Source organism: Penicillium cosmopolitanum (genome assembly GCF_028827165.1).
Source record: "Penicillium cosmopolitanum strain IBT 29677 chromosome Unknown utg000009l:1.0-9042332.0:1.0-9050551.0, whole genome shotgun sequence".
Classification (NCBI taxonomy): Eukaryota; Fungi; Ascomycota; class Eurotiomycetes; order Eurotiales; family Aspergillaceae; genus Penicillium; species Penicillium cosmopolitanum.
Genome location: NW_026622679.1, coordinates 3,795,984 through 3,808,747, shown reverse-complemented (window position 1 = coordinate 3,808,747; position 12,764 = coordinate 3,795,984). Strand labels below are relative to the sequence as shown.

Genomic DNA, 12,764 nt, shown 5'->3' with positions numbered 1-12,764 from the left:
AATAGATTAAACGAAAATGGGAATAAGTAAGGTTGTGGACGAAAAGGAAGTAGAGCGGGGGTGTCGTTCGCTGTAGGCCTTGCATATCCGAGATCGGTTCTTTGAATGTCCGAAAAGGATCCACCTGGCCTATATGTTGGAGCATGATACGGTTCGGTGCCCTTCTCGAAGGATAAAAGTGACACCCTCTCTTACCTTTCGATTTTCTCCTCGCTTGTGTATTTCGATCCTTCTCATTACCCATTTCACCTCTCCATATCGCATATCGCCACCATGTCCGTCTCAAAAGATGACCTGAGGGCGAAATTTGCCTCCGCGCTTTCAAACATGTATCGGAATGAAGTTCCACAATACGGTACACTTTTGGATCTTGTATCTGATATCAACAATCGCGATTCCAAGGAAATAAGTGACCCAGTTCAGCGACGGATGGAGGTCGAGCGTCATGGTGCCATCCGTTTGGGCAAACCCGAAGAACTAGCTACCATGCGACGGCTTTTCGCGCTAATGGGGATGCAGCCCGTTGGCTACTATGATCTGACAGCAGCTGGGCTTCCGGTGCATGCAACCTGCTTTCGATCTGTCTCACCCATTAGTCTCTCCAAAAACCCTTTTCGGGTCTTCACATCATTGTTGCGCATGGACATGATCACCGATGAGGCGATTCGTTTTCGTGCTGAGAACATTCTTAGTGGCCGAAAAATATTCACATCACGCTGTTTGGACTTAATCAAAGAGTTAGAACACCAGGATAGCTACTCAAGCGAAAAGGCCAAGCAACTGCTTCAAGAGGCACTTGAAACTTTCCGTTGGCACAAGTCAACAGCAGTGGACAGCGACACCTACCAGACTTTCCAAGACGCCCACCCACTAGTTGCAGATATTGTTTGCTTCCGCGGTCCACATATCAACCATTTGACTCCCCGTGTGAGGGATATCGAGGCCGCCCAAGTCGAAATGCGACGACGTGGACTCTGTCCCAAAGATAACATTGAGGGACCTCCCCTAATGAAATGGCCAATACTTCTCCGTCAGACCAGTTTCCTAGCTCTGGAAGAAAATATCAACTTTTCCGATGGAAGCGAGACTAACGGAAAGCACAAAGCCCGATTTGGAGAAATTGAGCAAAGAGGAATGGCATTGACGCCAAAGGGTCGTCGCCTTTACGACCAGTTGATGGAACATTTTAACAAGAGGCTTGGCGATATGTCATCTGAAGAGAAGGCCACCTCCGAATTTGCTAGCAACCTTCTACATCAACAATTCTCCGACTTCCCGGATAATTTGGAAACCATTTGTCGTGAAGGACTAGCTTACTTCCACTATCATGTTGCCAATCCTCAAACTGCTGCCGAAACGAGGGGTGATATCGACGCTCTGATTCGAAATGGCACTATTGGAATTGAGCCCATCACTTACGAAGATTTCTTGCCTATCAGTGCGGCTGGAATTTTCCGCTCCAATATCGGCTCAGCGTGCGCTAAGAGCCAGAATACCGGCAATGCGGATAAAGACGCCTTCGAACGAGGACTTGGGTGCCACGTTCAAAATGAATTCCAGCTTTACGAGGAAATCCAAAAAGAAAGTCTTGCAAAATGCTTGGAGGAACTAAGAATTATGCCCTCGGCTGTTTAAACAAGTCTTGCCTGGATATCCAACACTCTAGATTCAGTAGTATCTCTTACATAGCTTTTGAAATCTTCAATAATCAATAATACTAGTATCGATCCCAAGAAAATATCACATAAACCCCAAAAATGCCTGTTAAGGTTTGTTCCTACCATCAACTGAAAGCTCTCGGTTTGATTAAATTGAGGAAGGCCTGGAGGAGAACTGGCATCAAAAGTGGTACTAAGCATGAATTTTGAAAGTTCTGTCATAGTATGGAAGGTGAGATAAATAGTATAGATACTTGATACCATCTAGTACGCGCTTAGATTGGAGTTTTGACAACCTTTTGGGGCTCGATCATTAATCTCCTTACCAGATGAAATCTCCAGATGCAGCTAGAGTATGGATATTGAAAGCCGACGGTCGGGAATATTCGAAGGTATTGGATTTCTGATACTGCGGCGCCAAGCTAGGCTTCGAGGGGAGTGGTTATTTGCTTCGGACATCTCAGCTCGGACATGCGAGTGCCGCTCGGAGATATCACCGAACCACCTGCCGCCACCTAACCAAAGCGTCGCTCCGCGGCCTAGCGGCACGTAATGACCACGGGTGGGTATATACGAGCGGTATTTGTCCAAATAAAATGCCAGCCTCTGGTGAGGAACTCGATCTGACTCTCATTACCTCAGGTCATCAAACGAAAACTGGAGTTTCCGCGGCCAACCTCTTCCTCTGCCGCAGCTCCCTCCCGCGCTGGAAGTCTAAACCGAATTCAGACATCGTGCAACTGAATCTGACGAACCACATCAAGTTCAAAATGAAGACAATCGGCATTGTTGGTGGCATTGCGTGGCCAAGCTCCTTGGTCTACTACAAGACTATCAACGAATATTTCAGAAAGCGCACCCAAACCAGCGGACTGCACACACCAAACCTGATTCTCGCCCAAACGGACTTTGCACTCATCGAACAAGCGCAAACAGATGGCAACTGGGATGAAGTTGGAAGACTGCTTGCTGGAGAGGCCAACAAGCTCAAGAAAGCTGGCGCGGACTTTTTTCTTCTAGCATGCAACACCGTCCACACGGCGGATGCATACATTATGAAGAATTCAGAACTCCCAATGCTTCATATTGTGGATGCGGCTGCACAAAAGGCAGTAGAGCAGGGCATCACTACAGTTGGGCTTCTTGGTAGCCGCTATACAATGACCGGAACTTACTTTGTCGGGCGTCTGAAGGAGAAGTATGGTCTGAAGGTGTTGATTGCTGAGGGAGACCATCAATCAAACGTCCACAACGCACTATACCAAGAGCTTACGAAGAACGTTTTCCTTCCCGAAACACGCGACAAATTCAGAGCCGCCATTGCCGATTTGATCTTCCGAGGGGCGAAGACCATCATTCTTGGCTGCACTGAATTCGGCATGTTGGTGAGCCAGGAAGACAGTACAGTGCCCGTCATCGACACAAGTATTGCGCATGCCGAAGCCGCAGTTGAATACGCCCTTGGTTCTTAACTAAGAATGACATTAATCCTCCTTATTGAGTATAAACAAGCTGCGCTCAGAATATGGGAAGCACGACTTTGAACTTGATCATAGTTGATATGAGGGGCCTGAAAGAGCACAATCTTTCATTTCGATTTTCGAGACAAAAAGGTCGTAGCCAAATAAATTGTTTAATTTGACTGATAGGCGGTTCCACTGAGATCTTGTGCATTCCCCTAATTTAGTAGCCGACTACATATTGAAATTCGAATGACCTACCTAAGCTACTATTGAATACTGCAGTGAATAATAAGCACTAAGACGGATTCAGATCATAACTTTATTTCATGTGCGATAAATCCCGTCATTCTCGTATCGAGCACGCGCTAAGGCACAACCCCACGACGAAAAGGGCAACTTATGATGGGTATCCCCTCGAGGCAGACTGAAGGATTTCAGAAACTATAACTATATTCTCCTTCGCCTAATGAAACTTATAGCATTTATGTCTACCCTTTCCCATCTACTGCTGGCATTTGTAATCTTTGCAATCTGGTGGAGCTGCGTTCGCCTTTTCCCAGCAACAAACATGGCATCTTCAAGATCATCATCGACTCCGATCGACCCCCACATTCTAGGCAACACATATCGCGACAAAGGCCTACTGAACGAGGCTGAACAGATGTACACACAAGCCTTAGCCGAAAGGGAGGCAAAACTTGGACCAGAAAACGCCTCGACCATCGACACCGTCAACAACCTAGGCGTCATCTACTGCAGGAAGGGCAGACTGGATGAGGCGGAGCGAATGTATACCAGGGCTCTGGCCGGAAGAGAGAAGAATCTAGGCGCCGAACATATGGCAACCCTCGACACGGTCAATAACCTTGCGATCGTGTATTGTTTACAAGGAAATGTAGACAAGTCAGAAGAGATCTTCCTGCGAGTCCTATCTGGGCGGGAGAAGCAACTTGGAGAAAACCATGCATCAACCATCGATACCCTGAACAATCTGGGAAATCTGTACATCGCACAGGAAAAGCTGGACAGGGCGGAAATGATGTATCTACAGGTCTTGGCTAGGAAAGAGACGCTGGAAGCGGACGACGACGTCGCAACTCTCAACACTACCAACAATCTTGGAAATCTGTATTATTCCCAAGGAGAATTTGACAAGGCAGAGCAGATGTACATGCGAGCCCTAGCGGGTACCGAGAAGGTGTTGGGAAAGGGCCACCCCTCAACAGTGGAAACTCTCAATAGCCTCGGAAAGCTGTACGATGCGCAGGGGAATTTGGGGATGTCAGAACGGATGTATGTACGGGCGCTGGATGGGGCTGCGAAGGATTTGGGCCCTGATCACCCCTCGACATCAGAGACGGTCAATAATCTTACCCGCCTATATTGCGCCAATGGCAGGATGGATATGGCGCGACAGTTGCAGGAGAGATGGCTTCGTATGTGACATTTGAATCTAGTAGCATAGTAAACACGAGCCTCGGTCAGTTTGCAAATTTGAACTAAGCCCCCTTTGTATCCCTATTATTTGCCTTTGTTTGAACGGTTGGGGTGAGTGCATTGGACACGAATTATGTAGCAATGGATGAGTCTGGATGAATGTACAGGCGCTGTGATGTTGAAGATCCAACAGTTCGCTTTGTTTTTGCAGACAGGTAGGAGTATTCCAGATTCACTGGATTATTGCAACAACCGCACCGGGCAATTCTATCACAACATAAACTAATTTTGCTCCGTTTTGTCACCGATTATATTAGCGTCTCATATGAAATGCCAGTGTACACAGCACCGGCTATGGGCGCAAATGCCATCCTGTGGTCTTGCTGTGCGGCTCCCCTCTCCACGCAGAATATGCTAGATCGCTTATTGGAGGCGTGGCAGTGCTGTTGATGATCTATATTCTACATATACGATGCTGCGACCCGGGCAAAATCGAAGTTTGCACTGGCGAGTGAGAGGTCGCACACGCCTGCGGACGAGGAAATGGCTGTGATTATCAGGATCACCCGGGCACATCCCTTTCAAGCAAAAAACTTACTATTTGAATAATGAAGACACATTCATGCGGGTTATGAGAACATATTTAAATTAGACTCCCATGTCGTAGCCTTTGTTCATCAAATTTGAGTCCTTGATAGCTATAAAGACTGCCGCCTTAGTGCGAATAACTCTTGGAAATAGGTCATGGTCCATACTCCAGCAACAGAAGTAGAGGGGAGTATGAGTACTAGTAACAGCGACCCCATGATCATAGCCTACCAGGTGTACTTACCTGGCGGATTGAGTTTCAACCTTTTGATGTTCCAAGGTGTCACACTTATTTCATTGGTAGCTTCCTATCTCCCTCTTCAGAGAATGGCAAATGTGACGCCAGCCTGGAGCTTATCGACAACAGCGAATGGGAAACATACATTTCTTCGAGTGTCCCGGCGGTAATGGGAACCCTTTGAGTTTCACACGATGCTTACGAATTTGTTGAGCGAGTCATCGATGCCAGTCTTTACCTGGGCGTCCAATGGCGCATGATTGAATACGAAAAGTACGCTATCACAATGAGGGTCGGCTGCCTTTTCAAAATTTGGGTTTATTGTATTTTATTTGCCTATATACTGATATATGAAGAGAAGCTGACAATCGGGGCATGATTCTCATAGCCCTTTGGAGAAGTATAGACCCGACAGATGCCTATCTTCCAAAAGGCAAGGCGGAGCGTGTGGAGTCGATTGGATGCTTACCCGACCGTGGAGTAATGGATAATGGCGAAAACATCTTCTCCTTTCGAGATGCAATTAATACAACTATACTCACACTCTTTGATTCCGATTCAAAGTCAAAAAACTAGTCATAATGGGTAATGTTTATTGAAGGAGCCTAAAGTGGGACGGGAGAAGGGAAGTCGGGCTGCTCTTTGTATCCCAATCCCGTATTAGACGTTTCATACCTGATACCAACAACCCTGGTCAATGACATTGCTCGAACACGGGATAAACGGGCAACTAGCCCCCGAAAAATGAATGGATTTAGCATCAGATAAATGTCGAGTACTCCATACTCCGTACTACGATCTCGCTTTTGGGACTTTTGAGGGGGAGAGAGATTGACGTCAGCTGGGGCCATCAAGATTTCGAACCGGCCTGCTGCCGTGCCTCGTATTACTCGTGTACGTATCGATAGTACAACTTGGACAGCGGAGGCAAAAAGAGCCGCGTGTGCCACTTTGGGTCCTCAGGTCCATTATGGTGCATAGGGCTGGAAAGAATGGAGACCGGAGATAGTCTCCTCGGGTATTCTAGCCTTTCCATACTTTTCTAGCGTTGAGAGTTGTGCAGAGACAACCGCTCGGCAGTGCTGGAGGCGGCAGCTGATCGGTGTATGGCGTATCTGGGCGTATTATGGCCATTATCATGGCCATATACAATGTACTCGTTGTATTTGTTTGTCATCCACAATGCCCCGCGTCTGACGTCATTGGGTGCAACGAATCCCCCGTTGCCCATCAGGGACAGGGCTAGACAAACTTGATTTCTAACCGGCCGAGGTGGTTGCAGAGCGGCAGATGTCCGTCCCTGTGTGCAACATGGCCGAGGGGGCTGGACTCGAAAGGCAGGTGTCGAGGTGTCGCAGTGTCGCAGCCTTTCAACCATTCCACCCCGAGCCCCGAGGGTTGTGGCAAAGGCCAAGGTCAAGGCCAAGGTCAGTGGGGAAGAGAGGCGCAGTGCAGTGCCCTGTTTTGTTGCAGGTTGCGCCCGGCTTGCAGCAAGTTCTATAAGGCGATCGAGTCAAAGTACACACATGTATGTATGTATGTATGCATTGATGTAGATGGGTTCCACCGTACCAAAGACTGGGCAGGGCATCCATGGGCGCGAACGGGAGCGAACCAGACGGGGCATGTGTACAAAGTAAACAAACCCAGAGAGTAGTTGATTCAGATGTCAGCCAACGCAGACCGATAGTTCGCCACGAGGTGGGTAGGCAAAGGAGTAGATATGTGAGGATATACTCGGTGTGGTTGAGGGTGAAGGTGAAGGTGAAGGTCGAAGTAGAAGGAGCCTCACGTGGCGCTTCCCTTCTTTGCCTCTTTCACCTTCACCCTCAACCTTCACCTTTATCATCTTTTCTTTACCCTAAACTTCCATCACTCTTAACTCGACTCAATCCTTTCTTCTTCCTTCATCTCATCGGATTCCTCTCCTCTCTTACTCCTCCCTCTTTGGCTCACACTCCACTCCTCCATCTGCTACTGCTAGCTCTGCCGATCTGAGAGCCTCACAGTTTCAGGCATCAGCCCAGCCCGACTCAACGGCCCTACGCCCTGACGACTGTTGAATCGCCTGAATCGTCTCCATCGTCTCCTCTCATTCCTTCCATTGCCTTCTGGAAATCCCCAATCGGATCCCGCCTGGGTTTCCGCCTCAGACACTAGTCGATCACAGCCTCTTGCACAACCCCACTTCCCTGCGCCCCCCCAAATTCTGTGCAGTGCAGTACAGTGCTGTGCAGAGTGCATCCTGCTTCCCGTGCCCCTCTGTCTCTGACATCTGTGGCCCCTCCTCCACCTTCGTCCTTTTTTTCCTTCCTTATCTCCCCTCTTCCCCTCCTTTCCCTCTCCCGTCTCCCCTCATCCATATATCTTCCTCCGATTCCCGAGTACAATGTCGTACTACCGAGACGGAGGCTACGACGACCGCCCCGTCACCATCAAACGTTACGTCATTCCATCAGACGAACGAGAAGAGCGTCGCGAGTTCTCCATGAGTCGTGACGATCCTTACACCGAGCGAGAGCTCGTTATCCGTCGCAAGACCGAGTCGGACGAACCCTTGTCCGTTCGGCGCTATGAGCGTGATGTCGAATACGACCCGCCCGCTCGTCGCTACGAATACAGCGAGAGAGACTACTATGAGCGTGAGTACCCAGATCCCTACACACAACGCCACATCTCCCGGTCCGCAGAGCTGCTTCGTGCGCCGGTTCCCAACCCGGCCCCTACTATCATCATTCACGATCAGCCAATAATCGTTCATTCAGCCCGCAATGTTTACGCCAGCCCCCGCGAATCCGAGTACGATGTGGTCCGCCGATCCGACGCCGAAGAGGACCCCTATTATTATCAACATCGCCGACGGGTCCGTGAATATGATGACCGTCCTCGTCGAGAGTTGAGCCCCGGTGACTCGATCTCTCAGATAAGCCGCCGCCACAGTGACCGTGACCGTGATTACAGTAGTGATGACAGCATGGTCTATGTCCGCAAGGAAACTCGCAACTACGAAGATGAAAATGGTCACCACCACAAGCGCCATTTGGCAGAAGGTGCTCTTGTTGGTGCCGCTGGTGCCGAGTTCTTCCGCAGTCGCCGTAAGCGCGATGGTGAGGAGGTCAGCCATGGCTTGAGCCATGCCGCTAAGACGGCCGGTGCTGGTGCTCTGGGTGCTGTGGCTGTCAATGCCGCAGGCCATGTCCGAGACTACTACCGAAGCAAGAGCCGCAGCCGTCATCGTGCAAGCTCCTTTGATGACGATCGATCTCACCGCTATAGTCACCATAGCCATCACAGCAGCCGTGGCCGTCATGGTCGCAGCCGCAGCCGCAGCCGTTCTCACTCTCGCTCACGGGCGAAGACCCTCATGGAACTTGGTCTCGGTGCTGCTGCCGTCGCTGCCGGTGTCGCTGCCCTACGCAACAACAAGGCCAATAAAGAAAAAGATGGCACTGACCGTAAGAGCCGCTCCCGCACTCGCTCCCGCTCTCGTGGCCGCGCACTCAGCTCCACTCGCTCTGAGAAGGGAGGTGATGACGCTCAAAGCGAGTCCAAGCGTCGCCAGCATATGGCCAGTGCAGGTCTTGCCGGTGCTGCGATTGCCGGTCTAGTTGAACATCATCGCAGCAAATCTCGTTCACGCAAAGGAGAGCGCTCTCAGAGCCGGCTGCGAAAAGCCCTTCCTATTCTGGCCGCCGGTGCCGGTACCGCCGCTGCTACCGGCTTCTATGAAAAGAAGAAGGCCGAAAAGGAAGGCAAAGACCCAGTTAGCCGTGAGCGACGCCGGTCTCGCACCAGATCCCGCAGCCGCCATGGATCTGAGGTCTACCCCGACCCTTCCCGTGATTCTGCAGGCTTGATTGAGTATGGAAGCAACCCGGTCGCTGGTAGCATTCCCGCAGAGCACTACTATGGTCAACCCGCCAGCCCTGGAGCTTACTACTCTGATGGCCAGGACGCCTACGGTGCTCGGCGCCACAGCCGCAGCCGCAGCCGCAGCCGCGGCGCTGGACGCTATAGTTCGTCAGGCTCAGACCGAGATGACCGTCGTGGCAAGGACAAGAAGCACCGCAGTCGCTCGCGTGAAATCGCCTCTGCAGCCCTAGGTGCAACCGGTCTCGGATACGCCGCGCACCGGTTCAACCAACATCGGGACCGCAAGAAGTCTGAGAAAGAGAGTCGGAGTCGCAGTCGGAGTCGGAGCCGCAGCCGCAGCCGGACGCGTGAGTTTATGACCTGTTTTCCAAGTCCAATGATATTATTACTAACCACTGTTTACCAGGCCATAACGACGACATCCACCGTGACCCCTATGAGGAGGCCTATGACCCAGAGCCTTACCCGCCTGCGGCTGCTCACCCACCACCTGGGGACTACTACCCGAACAACAACTACTTTCCCCCACCCCCAGGTGGTTCGACCCCTAACCTGAATGCGACTCCCCAACCCTACAACCCGTCAGACTATCCCCCACCTCCAGGTGCTGCGCCCCCACCCCAGCCATACAGCTATGGGGCCGCGGGGCCGGGGCCAGAGACGTACGCCCCCCGACCGCGGAGAGCAGATGAGAATGTGAGTAGTTCAAGCTCAACCCCCCCAGCATGCGCACGATGGTGTGTTCGTCCATTGCAAACCACCCGGTCCCGCCCATAAGCATGACTAACACATAGCAGGTCTAGATCGATCCGCCCCGATACCCAGCGGCAACGCATCTTCTAAGTCCGTTGCCTTCAATTTAAAGGGGTATGAGTCGGATGACAGCGATTCCACAATCAACAATGATTCCTATCATGACTCTCATCAACGCAATAAATCCTCACACTCTCGCTCCAGGTCCTCTCCAGATGAGTCAGACTCGACAATCGATCTTCCCGACCGCTTCGACTCAAAAGGCCGTCTCATCAAGGAGAAGAATAACAGCTCGACCGAGAAACTAGAGGACTTTTTGAACAAAGTTACCAAGGTCTTGTTCTAGTTTGTTCCCTCTCTTGCTTCGGCCTCGCTGGCCATTCGGCTTGACCTGTTCTTTTTTATATCTGGCTGGTTGGTATGCACTTAATTCTGGAGATTTCGTGTCTCTGGGTGGGGTTTTTTGCTCTTGCGCGTGATGTGCTGGCTTTTCTCCATCCTTTCGCCCCGTCCTCTTTTCTCGCAAACAACCACTGTACTTGCTTATGCCCGTCTATGTCTATGAACTTCCTGCTATTGTTCTCATGTTTTTGATTCTCACTTGATGACTTATGCCCGCGCGATATGATGATGATTCATGACTGTATTTCCATTTGATAGTTTTCAATACCTTTTTTGTATACTTCTGCGTGCGTAGGGTCTGTTCAGTCAGCCGAGAACATATCAACGTAAATGATGATGACCTCCAATCTCCCCAGGCGATTACATTATGAATTTCCGCCTGTTAAACAAAAGTCCCACTGAGTCTTCGTTGAGGATAGAAGGCCCGGCTTTACTATGCCCATGCGGCCCCCAAGGGACAATTCTACGGGATTTCCGAGCTATTCAGAATAGTATCAAATCAAATGTGCCAAACAGTACAAGCAAAAAATGAACATTTCACATATGAGTCTTCTTCTTAGAGCCTAGAGGCTGCCGACTAGCAACATTCGGATCAGCCTCCTGGTAGGCCTCGAAAAGCCATCTCTCATCAAAGGGCCCAGCCTTATCAACAAATCTCAAATCCGTCGCGAGTCTAATAGCTTGTTCCGGGCTCTCGTTCCGGGCACTTCAAAAATCGTGTTAGGGTAAAAAACCACACTTTAAAAAAGGGGAAAGTTCCCACCTTGCATGAATCATAAATGGATTATGAAATACCACATCCCCAGCCTCATACGGCGCAACAAGCCACCGACGGCCCCAAAACTTGCCAAATACAGCCGCATTCCGATCCAAAAAGCCACCAGCCATCATATTCTTGTTAAAAGCAGATAGACGTTCTTCTTCAGTGAGATCCTTACTCTTCTCAGAAAAATCTGCTTCGAATTTCTTCCCGATCTCAACCGAATTCTCAAGATACATCAACCCCCCACCCGTCAAAGCGCAGTCCCCAAGTGGAATCCATGCCGTAACTGAGGTAGGTGGTCCTGCTCGTAGATAGATCTGGTCATAATGAACCGGTGTAGTTTCGCCGCTGGGGACATTGCACCGGAGCAAGGTTCGTTTCAGTAGCATTGGATCTTGGAATTGAGCGAGTTTTCCAACAAAGTTTTCCAGTGGTTCTGCTATATCAGACTTGAACTCGGAATAAAAGTGGGCAACATGTGCTTTGAGGGTCTTTTCGACAAATACACCCTCGTCTTTGAGCCCATTGGCAACGCGAATTGCGCCAGGTAGCAGGAATTGCCTCCAATCCTCGCCGGAGAAGATCCCGTCGCGAGGGTTCGTTCCTTGTTTGAGGATCCCCGAATCGCCATTTTCGGTCATGAACCTGAAGTATTGCTCTCGCATGTCCAGAACCTTTTCTTTATCGAGGATGTCTTTTATCTGTGAGAACGAAAAGGTAAGCAGATGAATTCCTCTCGCCTATTTGGGGCATCAGAGTTCTTTGTCATACCCAGAGATAACCGTCTTCCTCGTAGCGCCTGCGAAGCTCTTCAATGGGAAGGTCCGGACTTGAAGACTTCATAAGGCCTATTTTTGGGAGAACATCGCCATTACTGGCCTTCAAATTGTTCAGTTCTTGGTCTGCAATGACCATCGGTGAATGTTGCAAGGCTGTAGTTGCCATCTTGACTCTTAAACGATCTCGAAAATTTGGAACGAGATAAGCTGAATGAAATAATTTTTTTTAAAAAAGATAGTAAGAGGGTCCCACAGGTTTATACTACGATCAATCCAATGGCCAACTAAGTAATAAATATTACGACTTATTGTTCAACCCCGCATGTGACGGCTGTAGATGGAGTTTCGGACCCCGGAAATGCTTATTCGGACTCGGAGATATGACTGAGTTAGGAAATGGTTCAACATGGAATGACAGATAAGTAGAATGATTATTATTTCTGATTTTTGTTTCACACTATTTTTGGGTCTGAATTATTGAGGATCCCCTTGGCGGTCGTCGCCTAAGCATACATAAATGCAGCATTCGCCGTTATTGATATCAAATTGCTCGAGTCAGATTTCGATTTGCGGAAGTACTGGTATCTCCGGGTACGTTCTTTCCAAGGGCACCAACCACGTCATGCTCCAAATTCCTTAATTCCATTTTTCACTGCTTCTATTTCTGTTGGCGAGACGGTAATTTGAACACGACGATCCGTATTCCTCATGCCAGCTTAGGTCTCCATCTACGTAGATTTAAGAGACTTCAGGTTCTGGGCAGTGAGTGTGACCTACCACAAAATGGAAATACACAAGACCCAAATCTGT

General features: G+C 49.6%; 5 protein-coding genes across 5 annotated transcripts; 4 read left to right on the top strand and 1 right to left on the bottom strand.

The window, feature by feature from the left end:
• Nucleotides 1-273: 273 nt before the first annotated feature.
• Nucleotides 274-1,635, top strand: N7509_009526 (uncharacterized protein; the record flags this gene model as incomplete). Its single annotated transcript, XM_056634163.1, has 1 exon — nt 274-1,635. One exon carries the CDS (start codon nt 274-276, stop codon nt 1,633-1,635), a length of 1,362 nt encoding a protein of 453 aa, XP_056484783.1.
• A 793-nt stretch (nt 1,636-2,428) lies between these two features.
• On the top strand, nt 2,429-3,130 carry N7509_009525 (aspartate/glutamate racemase family protein; the record flags this gene model as incomplete). Its single annotated transcript, XM_056634162.1, has 1 exon — nt 2,429-3,130. The coding sequence occupies one exon, from the start codon at nt 2,429-2,431 to the stop codon at nt 3,128-3,130; it is 702 nt and encodes a 233-aa protein (XP_056484782.1).
• Nucleotides 3,131-3,689: 559 nt separating this feature from the next.
• On the top strand, nt 3,690-4,565 carry N7509_009524 (Kinesin light chain; the record flags this gene model as incomplete). Its single annotated transcript, XM_056634161.1, has 1 exon — nt 3,690-4,565. One exon carries the CDS (start codon nt 3,690-3,692, stop codon nt 4,563-4,565), a length of 876 nt encoding a protein of 291 aa, XP_056484781.1.
• Nucleotides 4,566-7,773: 3,208 nt separating this feature from the next.
• Nucleotides 7,774-10,356, top strand: N7509_009523 (DUF3824 domain-containing protein; the record flags this gene model as incomplete). Its single annotated transcript, XM_056634160.1, has 4 exons — nt 7,774-9,604; nt 9,664-9,953; nt 9,982-9,994; nt 10,055-10,356. 4 exons carry the CDS (start codon nt 7,774-7,776, stop codon nt 10,354-10,356), a joined length of 2,436 nt encoding a protein of 811 aa, XP_056484780.1.
• A 593-nt stretch (nt 10,357-10,949) lies between these two features.
• N7509_009522 (phytanoyl-CoA dioxygenase family protein) lies at nt 10,950-12,120 on the bottom strand (the record flags this gene model as incomplete). Its single annotated transcript, XM_056634159.1, has 3 exons — nt 10,950-11,118; nt 11,176-11,876; nt 11,947-12,120. 3 exons carry the CDS (start codon nt 12,118-12,120, stop codon nt 10,950-10,952), a joined length of 1,044 nt encoding a protein of 347 aa, XP_056484779.1.
• Between the last annotated feature and the right edge of the window lie 644 nt (nt 12,121-12,764).